Consider the following 19,558-nt stretch of genomic DNA (forward strand, 5'->3'; position numbering starts at 1 on the left):
AAAGCAGCAAGATACGCATTCTTCCGAAGTGCACGTGAGACATTTCTCCAGGATAGAAAACACGGTTAGGCTAGACTGCAAAATAAGTCTCAATACATTTAAGATTGAAATCGTTAAACATCTTTTTCTGACCATAATAATATGAAACTAGAAATCAATTACAACAAGAAAACTGAAACAAAATCAAATGTTCCAAGAATGAATGATAAAGAAATAGAACATTTGAATAGACTGATTACTGATAATGAGGTTAAATCAGTAGTAAACTTCCCAACAAACAAAAGGCCAGGACTACTTCACAAGTGAATTCTAACAAATATCCAAAGAAGATTTAATACCTGTCCTTCTCAAACTCTTCCAAAAAACTGATGAGGAGGGAATACTTCCAAACTCCTTAGTAAAGAAAAACAAATAAAATTGCATCCAAATTTGAAAGGAAGAGGTAAACTGTCATTGTTTGTAGACAGCATGTTATTATATATAGAAAATCCTAAAGACTTCACAAAAAAAACTGTTAGAACTAATACGTGAATTCAGTAAAGTTGCAAGGTACAATCTGTTGTATCTGTACACACTAATAATGAACAGTCAAAGAGAAATTCAGAAAATCCCATTTACAATTGCATCAAAAATAATAAAATACCTCAGAGTAAATTTAACCAAGGAGGTGAAAGATCTGTACACTGAAATCTAGAAGGCATCGATGAATGAAGTTGAAGAATTGAACAAAAAAATGGAAAGATATTCTACGCTCATGGATTGGAAGAATAATATTATTAAAATGCCTATACTACCCAAAACGATCCACAGATTCAGTGCAATCCCTATCAAAATACCAACAGCACCTTTTTTTTTTTTTTAATAGAACTAGAACAGATAACTCTAAAAATTCTTAGGGAATCGCAAAAGACCCTGAATAGCCAAAACAATCTTAAGAAAGAAAAACTAAGCTGGAGATATGCTCCCTGATTTCAAACTATACTAAGAAGCTGTAGAAATTCAAACAACATAGTATTGGCATAAAAACAGATATATAGATAAATGTGATATAATAGAAATAAATCCACACATATATTGTCAATTGTTTATGATAAAGGAGCCAAGAATATACAGTGGAGAGATGATAATCTCTTCAGTCAATGATGTTAGGAAAACTGAACAGCCACATGCAAAGGAATGAAACTGGACCACTATCTTATATTACATTACAAAAATGAACTCAAAATGTTAAAAAAGACTTGACTGTAAGACCTGAAACCATAAAACTCCTATAAGAAAACAAAGGCAGTAAGCTCCTTGAAATTAGACTTGGGTGCTAAATGTTTGGCTCTAACTCTAAAAGCAAAGGCAACAAAAACAAAAATAAACAAGTGGGATTATATCAAACTAAAAATCTTTTGCACAGCAAAGGAAACCATCAATAAAATGAAAAAGCAATCTACCAAATGAAAGAAAATATTGGTAAATCATAGACCTCAGAAAGGGTTACTATCCAAAGTATACGGAGAACTAAATAGCCAAAAAGCAAACAGTTTGATTAAAAAATAGGCAGAAGCTCTAATAATAATTTTCTCAAAGATCATATAGGTGCAATAGGCACATGAAAAAATGTTCAGCATCACTAATTATCAGGCAAATGCAAATCAAAACCACAATAAAATACTGCTATGAAGCAAAGTGAAAAAAGAAAGGAAAGAAAAAATTAGGAAAGCATTAATTTAGCACCAAATAGTTTTTAAAGGCAAACCTTTATTTTTTTACTTTTAAGATTTTTATTTATTCCATTATAGTTGATTTACAATGTTCTGTCGATTCTGCTATGTAGCAAAGTGACCCAGTCATACATGTATAAATATTCTTTTTCTCACATTATCCTTCATCATGTTCCATCACAAGCGAGTACATATAGTTCGCTGTGTTATACCCCAGGATCTCATTGCTTATCCACTCCAAATGCAATAGGTTGCATCTGTTAACCCCAAACTCCCAGTCCATCCCTCTCCCTCCCCCTTGGCAACCACAGGCTGTTCTCCAAGTCCATGAGTTTCTTTTCTGTGAAAAGGTTCACTTGTGCCATTTATTAGATTCCAGATATAAGTGATAGCATATGGTATTTGTCTTTCTTTTCTTTTTTTGACTTTTGTCTTTTTAGGGCCGCACCTGCGGCATATGGAGGTTCCCAGGCTAAGGGTCTAATTGGAGCTGTAGCTGCTGGCCTATGCCGCAGCCACAGCAACGCCAGATCCAAGCCATGTCTGCAACCTACTCCACAGCTCACAGCAACGCTGGATCCTTAACCCACTGAGTGAGGCCAGGGATCAAACCTGCATCCTCATGGATGCTAGTCAGATTTGTTTCCACCGAGCCATGATGGGAATTTGCTCTTTCTCAGTTATGTTGAGCTGTGTGCCATCAAGAGCTAGAAATGATTCCATAGAGGAGTCTTTTCCTTTTGAGGCAGGGAACCCAAGGTAAATTGGGAGTTCTGAGTTGTAAGCCCTTTGTAACTTGACCTTCACTTGTGACTGTGAAGGTCAAGGAATTTGTGTAACCCTCTGCTTCCCAATTTCGATGAAGCCCCTGTTCAAAGAAAGTTGAGAGCTCCTGCCCAGCTTCTCTGAATAGTTGGAACTCAGCTCCACACTGCAGCATGTAGACTTTCCCAGGCTGGGGATCAAACCTGAGCCACAGCCACAACCTGAGCCATAGCAGTGACTATGCTGGATCCTTAACCTGCAGAGCCACCAGTGAACCAGTGAACCCCTAAGAGCCAACAACTTAATTGAGCATTTAAGGCCTGAAATAATTTAACCTCAGAGTTCCTTTTTTGTTTTTTTTTTTTAATACTAGATTGAAGAACCTGAAGGAGTGAAGATTCTTAGATTTTCTAGTCCTATTTTTTACGGCAATGTTGATGGTTTAAAAAAATGTATCAAGTCCACAGTAAGTATTTTATTCCTAGAAATTTGGTTTCCAACTTCCTTTGAGACTTTATTCTACAGGTATTTACTGGGCTCAAACTTGGGCACATGGCTCTATATACCTTGTTCCCTTTGTACAGAATTATAACAGCATCCTTGTCCTCAAATAATCTATTTGGATATAGGAAAAACCAATAATAATATATATGTTAATGTCCAAGTAACAATAACTATGCTGAACAAAGCCAGTAGAGAGATCTCCAGGTAGAATTAGAGAGAGTTCCAAATAAGTAGTGTAGACGGTAAGTGTTAAGATTTCATGGAAGGGAGTGATGTTGGTTGGACTGATCAGGCTTTTGTGGCAGGTGAGCAGAAGGAAGGAGATTATATCCGGTATTTGGGAACTATGTGGGCTGAGAGGAAAATGTGGAACTGTGTATTGGGTGGTGTGGGAATGGGGGTGCAGGGCGGAGTCAGTGTGGTGCCCAATTAGAATAGAGGGTAAAAAGTATAAATGGAATATATAAGTAGGAAATTCTGGTCTTGAATTGCCTGCTATACTTCGAAGTTGGGGTTTGCCTCTAGATCAGTGTTTTCTTATGGTTCAGAGGAATGTTCATAGATTTTGCACTGACAAAAGAGCTCTGTGATGTCAAGGAAATTTGGAAAACACAGACTTAAAGTTACAAAAGTTACTTTTTGCTGGTTTTGTTTGTTTGCTTTTTATTGTCTTGGAGTCTTCAATATGCTCCTGCCTTCCCTGAGTCTCTGGGCGGGTGGGGTAGGGTGGCCTGGTAGTGGAGACCTCTATCAGACCTCAGGATTTCTTTTTTGGCAGGGTATATCAAGGAGTACTAGCACCCGAGAAATAGCCTTTTCAGATAACAATTGCCGTTAATGAGCATTAGGAACCAGACATTTTAAGTAACTTGACATTTATTTCCAAAGGTTGGATTTGACGCCATTAGAGTGTATAATAAGAGGCTGAAAGCATTAAGGAAAATACAGAAACTCATCAAAAAAGGGCAACTAAGAGCAACAAAGGTGAGATAACATCATTCTTTCCCCTCTTAAATTCTTTCCTTTCTCAAATGAAATTAAAGCAGTTAGACTGTCTAAAATTAAGTATGGCCTCTTTGGTACCCGGATGTTTACAAACAGATGACATATATGTCAGAGAACAGCTGAGTTGTTGTTCTTTTAGACCAGAGGGAGTGAGAAGGAATAAAATAAAATCAGCAGAGCTCCTTGGAAACATAGGATGTGATTTTTTTTCTATCATGAAATAAACCTTATTTTTACTGGAACAGACAAAAAAAAAAAAAAAAAAAAAAAGCAAGTGCTAACTCAATGCCAGAATGTAAAAAGAAAAAAAAGGAAAACTATTCACAATAGAAGGTAGTTGTAAGTTAATAAACTTTGAGTGCTATATTACCTTTATTCAAACTCTTCTACCAAGGTATCTCTTGGCTAAGTTCCATAATCTTCCAGAAATCAAGCCATTTCCTTGCTCTTCCATTTACTATCCTAGAGCACCTCAAAGTTTGGGCCGAGGTAAACCTTATTCCTTAAAGAGTTCATCCCCTCGATGTTTTGCTTACCAAGGAACAGTTTGTAGGACTTCTGAGTAATTTTATGTAATTAATTAATTAATTTTATGGCCGCACCCCTAGCATGTGCAAGTTCCCAGGCCAGGGATTGAATCCGAGCTGCAGCTGTGACCTATGCTGCCGTGGTGGCAATGCCAGATCCTTTAACCAACTGCCCCAGGCCAGAGATAGAACCCGTACCTCCGCAGTGACCCGAGCTGGCCGTCGGATTCTTAGTGCCCTGCACCACAGCAGGAATTCTGGCCTTTTAAGTAATTTAAAATTCATTGTTGAAAGGCATTTCTTATCACTGGTATTTAAGTTGGCAGTGTTTTCTTTGTTTAGAATGGCATTATAAGTGATGCTGGTTCATCAAATAATGCCTTTGAGCCTGATGAAGATATTGAAGATCCAGAAGAGCTTGATATCCCAACCAAGGAAATAGAGATTCAAGTGGATTGGAACTCTGAGCTTCCAGTCAAAGTGAATGTTCCCAAAGTGCCGATCCACAGCCTTGTGCTTGACTGTGGAGCTGTATCTTTCTTGGATGTTGTTGGAGTGAGATCCTTGCGTATGGTAAGGTTTCAGTGTTTTGAGTTACAGATTTGGAACTTTGGCAATGGTAAAATGATTTGCGTTCCCCAGGCTTGCAAAAGGGTGATGGATTGCACAGGCTCTGTAATTCTTCTAGAGGAATGCTTTTGCAATAGAGTGTATTATCATTATTATTATTTTGCCATTTTTAGGGCCATTCTTGCAGCATATAGAGGTTCAAAGGCTAAGGGTTGAGTCGGAGCTACAGCCGACAGCCTACGCCACAGCCACAGCAACTCGGAATCTGAGCCAAGTCTGCGACCTACACCACAGCTCACGGCAATGCTGGATCCTTTACCCAATGAGTGAGGCCAGGGATCAAACCCGCATCCTCACGGATCCTAGTCAGATTCATTAACTGTTGAGTCATGAAGGGAACTTCGCAATACTGTGTGTTATTTTAAAGCATAACGCTGTGGAGCTGGACTGCTGGGGTTGAAATCATGGCCCTGCCACTTACTAGTGGTATGACTTTGGGCAAGTTGCTTAATCCATCTGTGCCTCGATTTTTCCATCTGTAATGTGGAACCTACTCCACAGGGTTGTTATGAGGATTAAATGGGAAGAGTGAAGAGTGTCTGGCACATAGACACCCCTCAGCAAATATGAACATTTATTATGTTTCATTTTTCTGAACAATAACATACGGCATGGAATATGAAAAGGAAGGAAAATGGGCAAAATTTTGTGTTAAAGTGTTATGTTTTTATTTGTAATGTGAACAGCAGCAGAATGACGAACACGGTAGGACTGAAAAAGCCAGGCGTTATCCAAGTTAGATCAGCAGGAAGCAAGTCAGGCATCTAGGAAGTCAAAGAGTTGAGGAGCGTGCAGGACAGAAACAGTCATGATATCAGAAACCAGGTATGCAGACCCAAGTTCAGTGATTTTTTTTTTTTTTTTTGGCAACAAATAGATGTGCAATGTCACATGTGTGCCAAGCACTGGGTTAGGCACAAGAAACTACTTATGAAGTAGCCATAGTCCCTACCCTCATGGGACTAAGCAGTCTAGGGGGCAAGGCAAATGTTAAGTAATCTTTTCAGTAACAATTGTATTAAGTGCTCCAAGGCAGACCAAGTGGGGGGTCAACTTGACCAGGAGTGTCTGTCAAGTTTAAGTGAAGCTGCAGGTAAGCATCAGGGGCATTGGGCAGAAAAGTAGGCAGGTTCAAGGCACAGCAGTCAGATGTCATAATACGAGACTAACGCTTCCCTGAAGTTTAGTTTAGCTGGGGCTTCTTGGCTACCTCCATGAGGGCAGGAAATAATTCTAGGGTGTGGTACTAGGCAGGTCAGGTAGAAAAGTGGTTATACCTGACAAAAAGAGTGCAAGAATATGCTGCTGATAGGTGTTGTTTCAGATCTTGGAGCAGACCTGCTTATTAGCTCATTTGAGAACATACTCTTATTCTTCTTTGTGCATTTCCCTCTAGGCGTTGGCTGAGATCCATTGTAAACTGTGTTGGCCACAGGGTTTAATGAATTCCTCGGAGTGTCAAAGTACTTAACGCCAGAATATTATCCACACCTAACAAATAGTTGCTTTCAAATGTTATAATGACAATTATGAAAATGCCAGACTTTATTTATACTTGCACAGAGGTCTTGATCTCTTTCCCCAGAAACTTCCCTGTTCTGTTTTATTATTGCCCATAGGTCTTGTGCCTTGAGTCTTTGAATTAAACCTTTCATTCGGAGATAACTAGATCCCTATGAAGTAAAGAAATAATACAGAGAGATCCTCTGAACCCCTCCCCCAGTTTCTTTGAATGGTAACATCTTGCCCAACTCTAGTACAAAAGCACAATCAGGACACTGAGTCTGCTACAGTCAAAAAGCAGGGGCCCTGGTTTTTAGGTCAGTTTTTACATTTGGAAGCTGGTGGCCACATATCCACCCCCAGAGATCTTCCACTCAAACACAGAAACTCATATTCTTCTTCCCAATCAGCAGAGGCTATATATTAGGAAGCCTCCCGCTCTCCCTCTCCTTCCTTCCACAAATATTTATGGAGCACTCCTGTGCTGGTGAGTGCTGTGCGGTTGAGCACTGGATGTTGTCACCTCTGGACATGCGGTCTTTTTACTCTTAATCACATCATCAATGTATGTTGAAAACCTGTATGGTTTTCCGCAATAATGAACCTTGTGCAGACTCCTGATTAACCATGAAAGTGTTGAAAGTTTCCCCTGAGCGAGTAGTGAATGCTCCCTGATTACGGGCAGAAAAAGTTACTCATTGTTACCAATTCTCCTTTTTAAATTTTTAGATTGTCAAAGAATTCCAAAGAATTGATGTGCATGTGTACTTTGCATCACTTCAAGGTAAATGCTTACGCATACCTATCTCTCTATAAGACTTTCCCCTAAGTTCTTTCTCCTACCTTGGAATGTGACTACAGGATGTCCAAAGGCCTTTTTTAAGTTTCTTTCTTTTTTTTTTTCAAAGGCCTTTTTTCCTTCAAAAACTACTTTCTACTGTGGTAAAAGATGTATAACGTAAAATTTGCCATTTTAGTCATGTTCAAGTGAACAATTCAGTGGCATTAAGTATGTTCACAATGTTGTGTGGTCATCAAAACAATTTTCTTTCTTTTTTTTGTCAGTATAAAACTTATTACTGAGATATTTTGCATTGTTTGCTTCTGTTCCCATCTTTGAGATCCAGTATGTATTTTACATTTACTGCACATGGTTTTTTTTTGCTACTGGTGATTTTTCATTTTTTAAAAGCTTTCTTTTTTTTTTTTTTCCTCTTTTTTTTTTTTGTTTTGTTTTGTTTTTAGGGCTGCACCTGCAGCATATGGAAGTTCCTGAGCTAGGGGTCGAATCAGTGTTGCATATTGCTACAAATGGCAGAATTTCATTTGTTTTTTATGGCTGAGTAACATTCCATTTTATATATGCCATGTCTTCTCAATCATTTGTTGACAGGCACTAGGTTGCTTACATCTTTCCATTGTAAACAAAATGGGACCTAATTAAGCTTAAAAGTTTTTATGCAGCAAAGGAAACCAGTGACAAAATGAAAAGACAGTCTACTGAATGGGAGAAAATATTTGCAAATGATACGACTGCCAAGGGATTAATATCCAAAATATGTAAATCATAAAACTCAATATCTAAAAAACAGCCCAATGAAAAACTGGGCAGAAGACCTGAATAGACATTTTTCTTTTTTTTTTCTTTTCTTTTTTTGGTCTTTTTGTCTTTTCAGGGCTGCAACCCATGGCACATGGAGGTTCTCAGGCTAGGGGTCCAACTGGAGCTGTAGCTGCCAGCCTTTGCCACAGCCACAGCAACTCAGGATCTGAGGCAGGCCTGCAACCTAGACCACAGCTCATAGCAACGCCGGATCCTTAACGCACTGAGTGAGGCCAGGGATTGAACCCGAGTCCTCATGGATGCTAGTTAGGTTTGTTAACCACTGAGCCACGACAGGAACTCCTAGCCATTTTCCTAAAGAAGACATGCAGATGGCTGTCAGGCACATGAAAAGATGCTCAACATTGCTAATTATTAGAGAAATGCAAACTCAAAACAACAATGAGATATCACCTCATACCTGTCAGAATTTCTGTCATTAAAAATTCTGCAAATAAAAATGTTGGTGAGGCTATGGACCAAAAGGCACCTTGTACAGTGTTGGTGGGAATGTAAATTGGTGCAGCCGCTGTGGAAAACAGTATGGAGGTTTCTCAAAAAATTAAAAATAGAACTACCGTAGGATCCAGCAATTCCACCCCGGGTATATATATCCAGAAAAAAATGAAAATCTAATCTGAAAAGATACATGTGTCCCGAGGTGCATCACAACATTCTTGTTTTGAAAATTTCATTGCCACGAACAGAAACTCTACCCATTAAGCTGTCATTCTGAACACCTTTTTGAACCTAGAAAAATTACTTCCAATTTTTGCCATAGAGCTGGTCATTCGCAGAAACCTATGTCCTGTCAGCAGTGCAGGATCAATGGGGGGAAATTATGGGGAGAGCAAACAGGGAGATGATATTCGATCCTTTAGAACTAGGTGAACGTCCAGGGTATGAGTCTGTGTCCGTGTCTGTCTATGGACGAGTGTTTGTGGAGGAAAATGATAGTGCTTTGGCTGAGTTCTCTAGAAGCAGAGCCTGAGATAAGGATTCTGGCATAAGTGATTTATTGAGAGAGTACATGGAAAATTCATGAAGGAGTGAGGGGAACAGGCTGGGGAAGGGGAAGGAGACAAAGATGTGGTTTCAGAATCTACTTAGCCTGATTTCACAGGGAGCACACAGCTGGAAAACACCTCCTTGGGGCGAGGGGGCCAGCCCTTTTTACCCCCACATCAGCTAGTCCGTGGCTCAGGCCCCCCAGGGGTGACGCTTTTCAGGTGAGATAGCTTCCACTGGCCAAGGAAGTGGTGAGCCATGAGCAGCCAGAGTGAGAGAGCTGGAGGACCGGCGCACTGGCCAGAGGGACTTGGCTGGGAAACGAGGCCGTCTGCTGCCGCCAGCTATGGTAGACCCATTCCACGTGCTACTGGAAAAGAAACTCTGTTGAGAGCACATTTTAGAAACCAGAAAAAAAAAAAAAAGAATGAAAAGGAGGAGATGCAAAAACTTAGAACTGGCTGATGCTACAAAAATGTCTTTTCCTAGAAACCAACTAAACATTATCCCTTTCTTTTGAAGATCATGTGATAGAAAAGCTGGAGCAGTGCGGCTTCTTTAATGATAGCATTAGAAAGGACATCTTCTTTTTGACTGTGCATGATGCCATACTCCATCTACGGAGCCAGGTGAAATCCCAAGAGGTTCAAGATTCCATTTTAGAAACGGTAAATGTTGATTTTTTAAAAAACATTTTATTGAAATAGAGTTGATTTACCATGTGGTGTTAATTTCTGCTGTAAGGCAAAGTGACTCAGTTATACATATGCATAGTTTTCATATTCTTTTCATGTATGGTTTACCATAGGCTATTGAATAGAGTTTCCTGTGCTACAGTAGGACCTTGCTGTTCATCCATTCTATACATGATAGTTTGCATGTGCTAATCCTAAACTCCCAATTCTTTCCTCCCTCACCCCACCTCCCTGTTGGCAACTGCAGATCTGTCCTTCTCTATGTCTGTGAGTCTGGGAAATGGTAAAAATCTAACCTTCCTACATATATATCTTTCCTAAACTACCATGATTTCTGTAAGTGGCAAAAATCCCACAAATCTAGGTTTGAATCCCAGCCTAGGGAGATTTTAAGCCATCTGCTTAACTTTTTAGAGCCTAATTCTCATCCGTAAAATGGGAGTAAAAAAGTTTAACTTGCTGAATAGATATGGAGACTAAATATGAGGATTTATAGGAAAGCACCGGGGGGTACATAGTACACATCAGTTCTACAGTGTGCAGTCTTACTAACAAAAGTAGCCATTAACTGTAGTGACTTTTTAGAATGTAGTCACTGAATCTTGGATCTTTTGTAATTTGTGTGTAAAATGCAGTTTAGCAGTTCCCGTTGTGGCCCAGTGGTTAACGAATCCCACTAGGAACCATGAGGTTGTGGGTTCGATCCCTGGCCTTGCTCAGTGGGTTAAGGATCCGGCATTGCCGAGAGCTGTAGTGTAGGTCACAGACCCGGCTCGGATCCCATATTGTTGTGGCTGTGGTGTAGGCCGGTGGCTACAGCTCCGATTAGACCCCGTGCCTGGGAACCTCCATACGCCGTGGGAACGGCCCAAGAAATGGCAAAAAGACAAAAAAAAAAAAAGAAAAAAAAAGCAATTTAAATTCTCAGCAGCCTGGAAACTCTTGATTAAGAATGTCTTTAAATAGGATCCATTAGGCTGTAAGTGATCTTTGAAAAAGAAAAATTAAAAGTCATGAATCAGCCCAGAGTTAATTATTCCCCTCAAAATAGGATAGAATCTGATTTCCCACAGGCCTCCTTATTTTGTCATTTCTCCTACAAAATACCCAGGAGAGCTGAGCTTTGTGATGTGGGTCACTGGGCTGGGCCTGGTACAAGAATCTCAGCTCTCATGGACCTTCTCACCATGAACTGGGAAAACTAAAACAAACACCTGTAAAAAGAACATCCATCATGATTGTTCTGGTGACACAGTCCACTATATTTAAATTGCTTCTCCTTTTTTGCTAAAAGTAGGATAAGTAGATTCTTACTGTAGACTGGAAGTTAATATTTAAAGCAAATCTCATCTTAGAAAGCAGCAATGCATTATTTTTTACAGCTACTGTTAGTGGAACAATTGTTCTACTTAATGATGCTGGAGAAAATACTAGTCCAAAATATCAAGATGTGGATCTTAAGTATAATAAGAAAAAAAAAAGAAAAAAGCTACATGCAGGATGCTCATTTTTGAAAACTCACAAATCTTAAAAAAAAAAAAAAAAAAAAAAAAAAAGGACTTAAAATTTGCTAGAAGTTCCCTGGTGGCTCAGTGGGTTAAGGATCTGGCATTGTCACTGCTATGGCTTGGTCACTGCTAAGGCAAGAGTTTGATCCCTAGCCTGGGAACTTCCACATGCTGAGAGCATGGCCAAAAAAAAAAAAAAAAAAAAACTGCAAAAAACAAACACCCCCCCAACCCATAGGCGACAACAACAAAGGAGGATCTTATAAAGAGACTTACTCATTTATGAGATTAGCAGTAGCTAAAGAGCCCTTTGAAATGTTACTCTTGCCTAGGTATGCATTTAGTTTCACTTTGGGAATATCCTTTTATGCATAAGACAAAGTCTACCTTGTTACTGGTTTTCTCTGTGTGGGGATGTAAATTACATACCACAGCCAAAACACAGAGCTCTCCTGAACAACCTACTTGGTCCAGAGATGTCAGTTTCCATCTCCAGTAAAGTTCATTCCCATCCAATTCAACTTGAGAATGTTGATTGTCATCAGTCAGGAGCCCTTCACTGGATAGTCACTGCATGCTCAATATTGCACTAAGTCCTCTTAGATTAGCCATTGAAAGAAAACCACTATTAACTGCTGAACCATTTAGGCAGACAGGGTGACTTGTTAAGAGGCATCCACTTCATAGGTTGGCGAAGAGAGCTGCCAAGGTTGAACAATGGAGAACTACACTTGAAGGTGAAAAAAATTGTATAGGGAAGCTTTTAAGTGGGAAATAGAAAAGGATAAGAAAGCTGAAAAGGATTTTGAAGTATGCTGTTTACAGACGAGAGGTACCAGCGAAGCTTTGAATCATTTCCAGCGGAGTATCGGGTGGGTTGATTCTATTACACCTCCAATAAATACTCTCTGTGTTCTCTTTGTCAAGATCACCCTCATCCAAGACTGTAAAGATCCTCTTGAATTAATGGAAGCAGAGCTGATTGAAGAAGAACTTGATGTCCAAGATGAGGTATGATCATTATTTTTGTCCAAAGAAAATAATTTGGATTAAGTAGCATAATACATGTAGTGACTATGGCTGACAAAAACTAGTCAGGGAAAGTAATTTTTAAAAAAGGAGTACCAAGAGGATGGCTTCATAGATAAAGGGGAAAATGGCAAATAAGGATGCTCTCTTAAAGACATTAAGTACCTGGGTGGGGGAGGGGGGACCTTTTGCCCCAGGCATACAGGCATGATCAGCAACTGGAAGCCAACACACTAGTCCTGATTTTAGACCTAAGCTTCACATACTTTCTCTTTTTTCTCAGAGGCCTAAGGCCAGTGTGATGGGATAAAGGTGATTAGAGGGATTTTTTTTTTTTTTTTTTTTGAGCTGCACCTGCAGCATATGGAAGTTCCTGGGCTAGGGGTCAATTAGCGCTGTAGCTGCCAGCCTACGCCAGAGCCATAGCAATGCAGGATCCAAGCCGCGTCTGCAACCTACACCACAGCTCATGGCAATGCCGGATCCTTGACCCACTGAGCGAGGCCAAGGATCGAACCTATGTCCTCATGGATACCAGTTGGATTCGTTACCACTGCACCATGACAGGAACCCAATAGATGGAATATTTAACGCAGTAGTTTCATAAGCTTCAGAAAAAGTATGTGAGGAACAGGAAGCCTCATGACTGATGATGCCTTAAAAAAGATTCCTCCTGTGTCGAGGCTGATTCTGTGTGTTTCTGAGGCTCCTGGGTCATCAGACTATTCCTAGGAAACATGCTTGAAACTTATAGTATCTGAGTGAAATTTGTGGCTCCATCACTCTGTAAAATGGACCAACAAAAGTTCATTTTGGGAGTTCCCATTGTGGCTCAGAGGTTAGGAACCTGACAGAGTGTCCCCGAGGATGTGGGTTTGATCCCTGTCCTGGATCAGTGGGTTAAGGATCTGGTGTTGCTGCAAGCTGCAGTGTAGGGCATAGGTTTCAGGTGAGGCTACAATCTGGTCTAGCTGTGGCTGTGGCTGTGGCTGGCAGCTTTGGCTCTGATTCGACCCCTAGCCTGGGAACTTCCATATACCACGGGTGTGGCCCTTTAAAAGAGAGAGAGAGAAAGATCATTTTAAACTTGAAAGATGTCTTGGAAATCAAGTCAGCCCACACCCTAGGTTGTGCAGAAGTTCAGCCTTTCACTAATAACCACCCAGTGGACTGAGATCCTTTGTGTTGCCTCCTCTGAACAGACCTTAAATATTTGAGAGTAGCTCTCATGTCTCCAACAAACTCTGCCTCAGGCGAGACTTTAGTTCTCCTTAGTTCCTCTCAGACACAAAGTTTGTCAGTCCTTCCCTGGTCAAGAAGGGGACACAAAACCCCAGATGGGGTCAACTACGACCTACCTTGATCTCATCAAGATCTTTCCATGACTGCAACTTAACAATGGATTTATTTTCATAGTAGTTACATCAAAATCTATCCTTCCGTTGAGCAGGGGCCAGCCAAAGACTTGGGCCTTTTCGCATAAACTGTGGTCTAGCTGGGCTCCGCATTTATATTCATGTAACTGGTTTTGACCCTAATGCAAAACTACGCATTTTTCTGCTAGATGGCATTTTTTTTTTTTGGTTCTAGTTTATTGACATTGTTTTGAATGCTGAATCTGTCATCCAGCATCATATTAACGAAGCACACCCCACTGGTGCCATATGCACATCTGGGTAAGCAGGCCTTCTCTGCCTTAGTCCAGGTCCTGATAAGAAAGTCGAAAAGAATGACATTCAAACCCCAGTGGTATAAATAAATCAATAATAAAATTTTGATAGTAGTGGATGGGAAACAACAACCAAAAAAAAAAACCAAAAAAACAAAACAAAACAAAACAAAAACCACCCAGTGATAAAATAAGACAGCCAGGATGACAGAGAAGATTTTTTGTGGAAGAAATATACGAACCAGAGTGCAGATCAGAGGTTCCACATTTTAGCCCATCAGCCATCAGCTTAGTGATCCTAGGAATGTCATTACTGAACTGTGAAGCCCTTCCAGCTTTAGTAGTTGAGGATATAGGGCTAACTTAGTTATGTAAAAACTTGTGTATCAAAATTGGAACTTAAGTTACCACACCACAGAGACTTCTTTTTTTTTTTTTTTTTTTTTTTTTTTTGCTTTTTACAGACAAACATATGGCATACGGAATTTCCCAGGCTAGGGATCAAATTGGAGCTGCAGCTGCTGGCCTGTACCACAGCCACAGCAACTCTGCATCCGAGCCACATCTGTGACCTATACCACAGCTCATGGAAACACCAGATCCTTAACCCACTGAGTGAGGCCAGGGATTGAACCCATGTCCTCGTGTGTATACTAGTTGCGTTCGTTACTGCTGAGCCACGATATAGTTCCTGTAGTTCTCTATGAGGAACTCCCTATAAAGTCACTTTTGATGCCACATAAAAGCATCATTCAGGTAGTCTTCCTGTAGATAGGGAAGCAGTAGAGCAGAGTGTTTTTGTTACACATAGAACTACCATAGGACCCTGCAATCCCACTCTTGGGCATGTATCTGGACAAAAGTTTCCTTGAAAAATACACATGCACCCGCATGTTCATTTCAGCACTATTCACAATAGCCAAGACATGGAAACAACCCAAATGTCCATAGACAGATGATTGGATTAGGAAGATGTGATATATATACACAATGGAATACTATTCAGCCATAAAAAAGAACGAAATAACGCCATTTACAGCAACGTGGATGGAACTAGAGACTCTCATGCTGAGTGAAATGTCAGAAAGACAAAGACAAATACCATATGATATCACTTATAACTGGAATCTAATATACAGCACAAATGAACATTTCCACAGAAGATAAAAAGGACTTGGAGAATAGACTTGTGGCTGCCCCAGGGAGAGAGGGAGGGAGTGGGAGGGATCGGGAATGTGGGGTTATAGGATGCAAACTATTACTCTTGGAATGGATTTACAGTGAGATCCTGCTGTGTACATTAAGAACTATGTCTATATACTTATATCACAACAGAACAAATGGAGGAAAAAAAATGTATACATGTAAGTCTAACTTGGTCCCCATGATGTACAGCGGAAAAAAAAATTGAACTATAGTTAATTTACAATATTGTGTTAATTTCTGCTGTACAACAAAGTGATTCAGTTACGTATATACACACATCCATTCTTTTTCAGATTCTTTTCCCATATGGATTATCACAGAATACTAGGTAGAGTTCTCTGTGCCATACAGTATGTACCCATAGGCCAATCATTCCATGTACCATCGCACTGATATGCCATTTTCAAGCCCCCAGTCCATCCCTCCTCCTACACCACCTGTCTCCTTTGGTAATCATGAGTTTTTCAGTCTGTGAGTCTATTTCTGTTCTGCAAATAAGTTCATTTGTATCTTTTTTTTTAATTCCACATATAAGTGATATCAAATGTTGTTTGTCTTTCACTGTCTAACTTCACATAGTATGAGAATCTTCAGTTGCATCCATGTTGCTTCAAATGGCATTGTTTCCTTTTTTTTTAATAGCTGAGTGATACTACATTGCATGTATATACCACATCTTCTTTATCCATTCCTCTAGCAGCATGGTTTTAAGGGTCTGGGGCTTAGATCCAGACAGACCTGAGTGGTGGCCCTGATTCTGCAATGTACCAGTTGAGTAGCTGAGAGTAAATTCCATCCCCTGTCTTCATTTTCATTTCTTCATGTAAAAGAGAAATAATAATACCTCACAGAGTTCTGAACATTAGTGGATGCATGTCAAGTAATTATATAGTGTCGTATGCACGGTAAGTACTGAAGAAATAGTAATTATTTCTTTTAAAATACATCCAGTAAAAGGGTGATGAGGTACAAAATTAAGTTTTTACCTTACTTTTCTTGTGAGGCTATACACCTAAGATGAGTAAATGTAAGACCCTGTGCTACAAAAACATATTTGCAAAAAAGATAAGGTAGACCGAAAGGAGAGTTCAGTTGTATCAACACTGTTTCCTCTTTACTTCCACAGGCGATGCGAAGACTGGCTTCCTGAAACTGGGCTCTGGAGGTTGCTATGAGCAAGGACTACAAGGCAAAATTTACCCACCATGTAATTCTATGCAAAGATTTTCTGCATTGACTAGTTTCTTCTCACTTGAAACACTCATTCTTTTTCCCATCAGATTTTTAAAAAATCTTTTTATTTTTTCAAAGCTCTCAACCATTGAAGGAGAAGCCCTAAGATTATTTCTAGGCGTTATTTCTACAATGAGTAGCTTACTTCTAAAATGTGCAAAGTGGTGAGGAGAACTTAGCAATGTCTAGGGTCTGCTGATGTTTTGCTGCTGTTTCTCGTGACAGATTTGCTAACCATGTGCATGTGGGTACAAGTGTACCCCTGTGCAGCTGGGACAAGTGTCACTCAACAGCCTCTGTGAGCAAGAGAGTCAGGAATGATGATCCTACAGAAAAATCTATTTCTGACTGCCCTTGATTCCCATGAGCTGCATCGATCACAGTGTCAGGTCACCATGAGAAAACACTGAAGTAGAATTATTAGTGTACTTATCAGTAAATGCCTAGAAATCCCTTTTGGTAAATGCATCTAAAGGAGTTTTAAAAATGCACTTTTGGTAAGGAAGTATATTACTCTATGTGACCAGATATGAACCCAGAATTCAGAATAAAGGAAATGGTTCACTAAAAAGCTATAGAACTGGGCTGATATATTTTGGCAACATTGACTCAGAGGCGTGAAGTGATAAGAGGATTATTGTGGTTTACAGAACTCAACTTTCAATATGATAATAATCAAGGATCACAAGTAAGATCAAGGAAAATATATGACCAACTGTCTTTAGTTTAAAAATTCAGCTTTAATTTACCTTCATTTATAGAAATTGTTGTTTTGTAAAGGTATGTTTAACTATGGTCTCTTTAAAATCTGACACAAAAATGGTGTTATTTTGAACAAAAATCAATTGCGATATGCTTATAAGATCATGGTGATTAAAACAAGTTTTTATTTTTCTCTAAAATTTTACCAGTATGTGATCTTTAACTGAATTTTAATCACCTTTCAAAAAAAAATCTAAAAAGCGAACTGCTCATATTATATGTATATATAATATATAATGATTGAGACAAAACATTGTAAATAAACTTAGTATCAAAGGAAAAATTGGGTTGGAATATACACATTGAAAATATGTTTTTAAAAATCCATATGTTAGGAAAATATTTTTTACTTAGTCTTTTCTGAGTGCCAGCAATTTTCTAGGCATTGTATGTAATATGTAGGCTTTGGTCCTATGGACTAGTTCCATATATTTCATGCTAGAGTGAATGAAGTTGTACTTCAGGAGTTCCCCATTGTGGATCAGCAGTAATGAACTGACTAGAATCCATGAGGGCATGGGTTCAATCCCTGGCCTCCATCAGTGGGTTAAGGACCCCACGTTGCCGTGAGCTGCGGTATAGGTTGAAGATGCGGCTTGATCAGCTGAGGCTAGGATCGGGTGTTGCTGTGGCTGTTGTGTAGGATGACAGCTGCAGCTCCGGTTGGACCCCTCACCCAGGAACTTCCATATGCTGTGGGTGCGGCCCTAAAAAGGCAAAAAGAAGGAGAGGGAAAAGAAGAAGAAGTTGTACTTCATTGCTAGAGAAAAATACTCAGGTCCTCTACTGATACGATGTTTTAACCTGACTGAGAATTATATTGTACCTTTGGTGCAGATGTGTGAAATTCCCCAAGGTGTCTGACTATCCAAAGGCAGCATGTCCTATCTCTGTTTCTCTTCTTAAAGACAATCAGAAAGAAAGTATCTACTTCTGAAGGAACGTCATTAGTGATCCCATCAATTTGGTTGACTAAAAGCAAAATCACCCTCTCCACTCCCACCCCACACCTTACCCCACATTGGAATTTCAGTGAGTTGTAATGGATGGTGATGTTTATTCTTTCCTGCTCATGGGTCATCCTGCCTTTAATTGATGTGGAACAGATCTCTCCCCGTGTTGGGTGCAGCACACCCAGGATTCTAATGTTGTCTCTTTCACAGTAACACCTGTCTGTAATGGCAACACATCCTATCTTTGAAGAGTGAATATAGTAGCCTTGTAGAAAATGGATAAATACCTCTGTTGAAATGAGGACACACGCGCTGCTCATTTAAAAAAAAAATCATTATTGAAGGAAATACCAAAGTTATATTTTAAAGGCTAGAGTTTTATAAAATATTGGGTCTGTTTGTGACTATGTAAGAACAGTCTATTTGACTGTTTCCCTAACACGGTCTAGTGATACTGTCTCTTCCATGTGTTTTTCTTTTAATCCTGTATCATCAATGGAAATTATACTTGAAAATGAAAGCTGTTGTTATGTTTTTAACCTGTAGGATAAGATTCCAGTATTGTATATGAATTTCTATAAGAAGTAAAAAAAAAAATCAAATCATGTACATTTGGAGATACTCACACATATTTTTTATGAAAAGTAATGTTGCCTTTTAAACTACTCTGATGTGTCCCTTCTGAACAAAACTATTAAATATAATAAAAAAATGTTAAATTTTATGTATACCAGTACTCTTTGGGGGGGTATAGTTGATTTACAATATGACATGAATTTCAGGTATATCACATAGTGATTCAAAATTTGTATAGATTCACTTGAATGCTCACCCAGCTTCAAAGGACTGAAGGCCTTTCTAAACTCTACACTTGTGGTTTTTGTTTTTACAACCCCACATTCAGAGCACATGGAAGTTCCCAGGTCAGGCATTGAGAATCCAAGCTGCAGCTGTGACCTATGCTATAGTTGCAGCAATGCCAGATCCTTAACCCACTGTGCCAGGCTGGGGATCGAATCCATACCACCACAAAGACAATGCCACATCTGAACCTGCTGCACCACAGTGGGAACTCCTTTACACTCGTTCTGAAAATCTGCTAAGGTAGCCCACTTCATCCCTTTCCTCAGGAACATCTTTAGGTCTAGACACGGAGGAACTGTTTTTGTATAAGATCTAGCTTAAAGGCCAGGCCCAATGTATTACTTTAGATCAGATATTCTGAGTCCCCCTCATCCCAATACAC

General features: G+C 39.5%; 1 protein-coding gene across 1 annotated transcript in view; it reads left to right on the forward strand.

Moving 5' to 3' along the window:
* SLC26A4 (solute carrier family 26 member 4) overlaps window positions 1–19,036 on the forward strand; it is a 65,246-nt gene extending 46,210 nt beyond the window's left edge. Inside the window, exons 15-21 of the mRNA XM_003357511.5 lie at window positions 2,851–2,943; window positions 3,870–3,965; window positions 4,856–5,086; window positions 7,376–7,430; window positions 9,780–9,925; window positions 12,388–12,471; window positions 16,491–19,036. Coding sequence (XP_003357559.2) covers window positions 2,851–2,943; window positions 3,870–3,965; window positions 4,856–5,086; window positions 7,376–7,430; window positions 9,780–9,925; window positions 12,388–12,471; window positions 16,491–16,514 — 729 coding nt within the window. The 3' untranslated portion in view covers window positions 16,515–19,036. The remainder of the gene's footprint in view (window positions 1–2,850; window positions 2,944–3,869; window positions 3,966–4,855; window positions 5,087–7,375; window positions 7,431–9,779; window positions 9,926–12,387; window positions 12,472–16,490) is intronic.
* The last annotated feature ends 522 nt before the right edge of the window (window positions 19,037–19,558 follow it).

Source organism: Sus scrofa, chromosome 9, assembly GCF_054392235.1.
Source record: "Sus scrofa isolate SSC_HxYL_T2T_F1_AM1 chromosome 9, Sscrofa_HxYL_maternal_Yorkshire_Landrace_v2.0, whole genome shotgun sequence".
Taxonomy (NCBI): Eukaryota; Metazoa; Chordata; class Mammalia; order Artiodactyla; family Suidae; genus Sus; species Sus scrofa.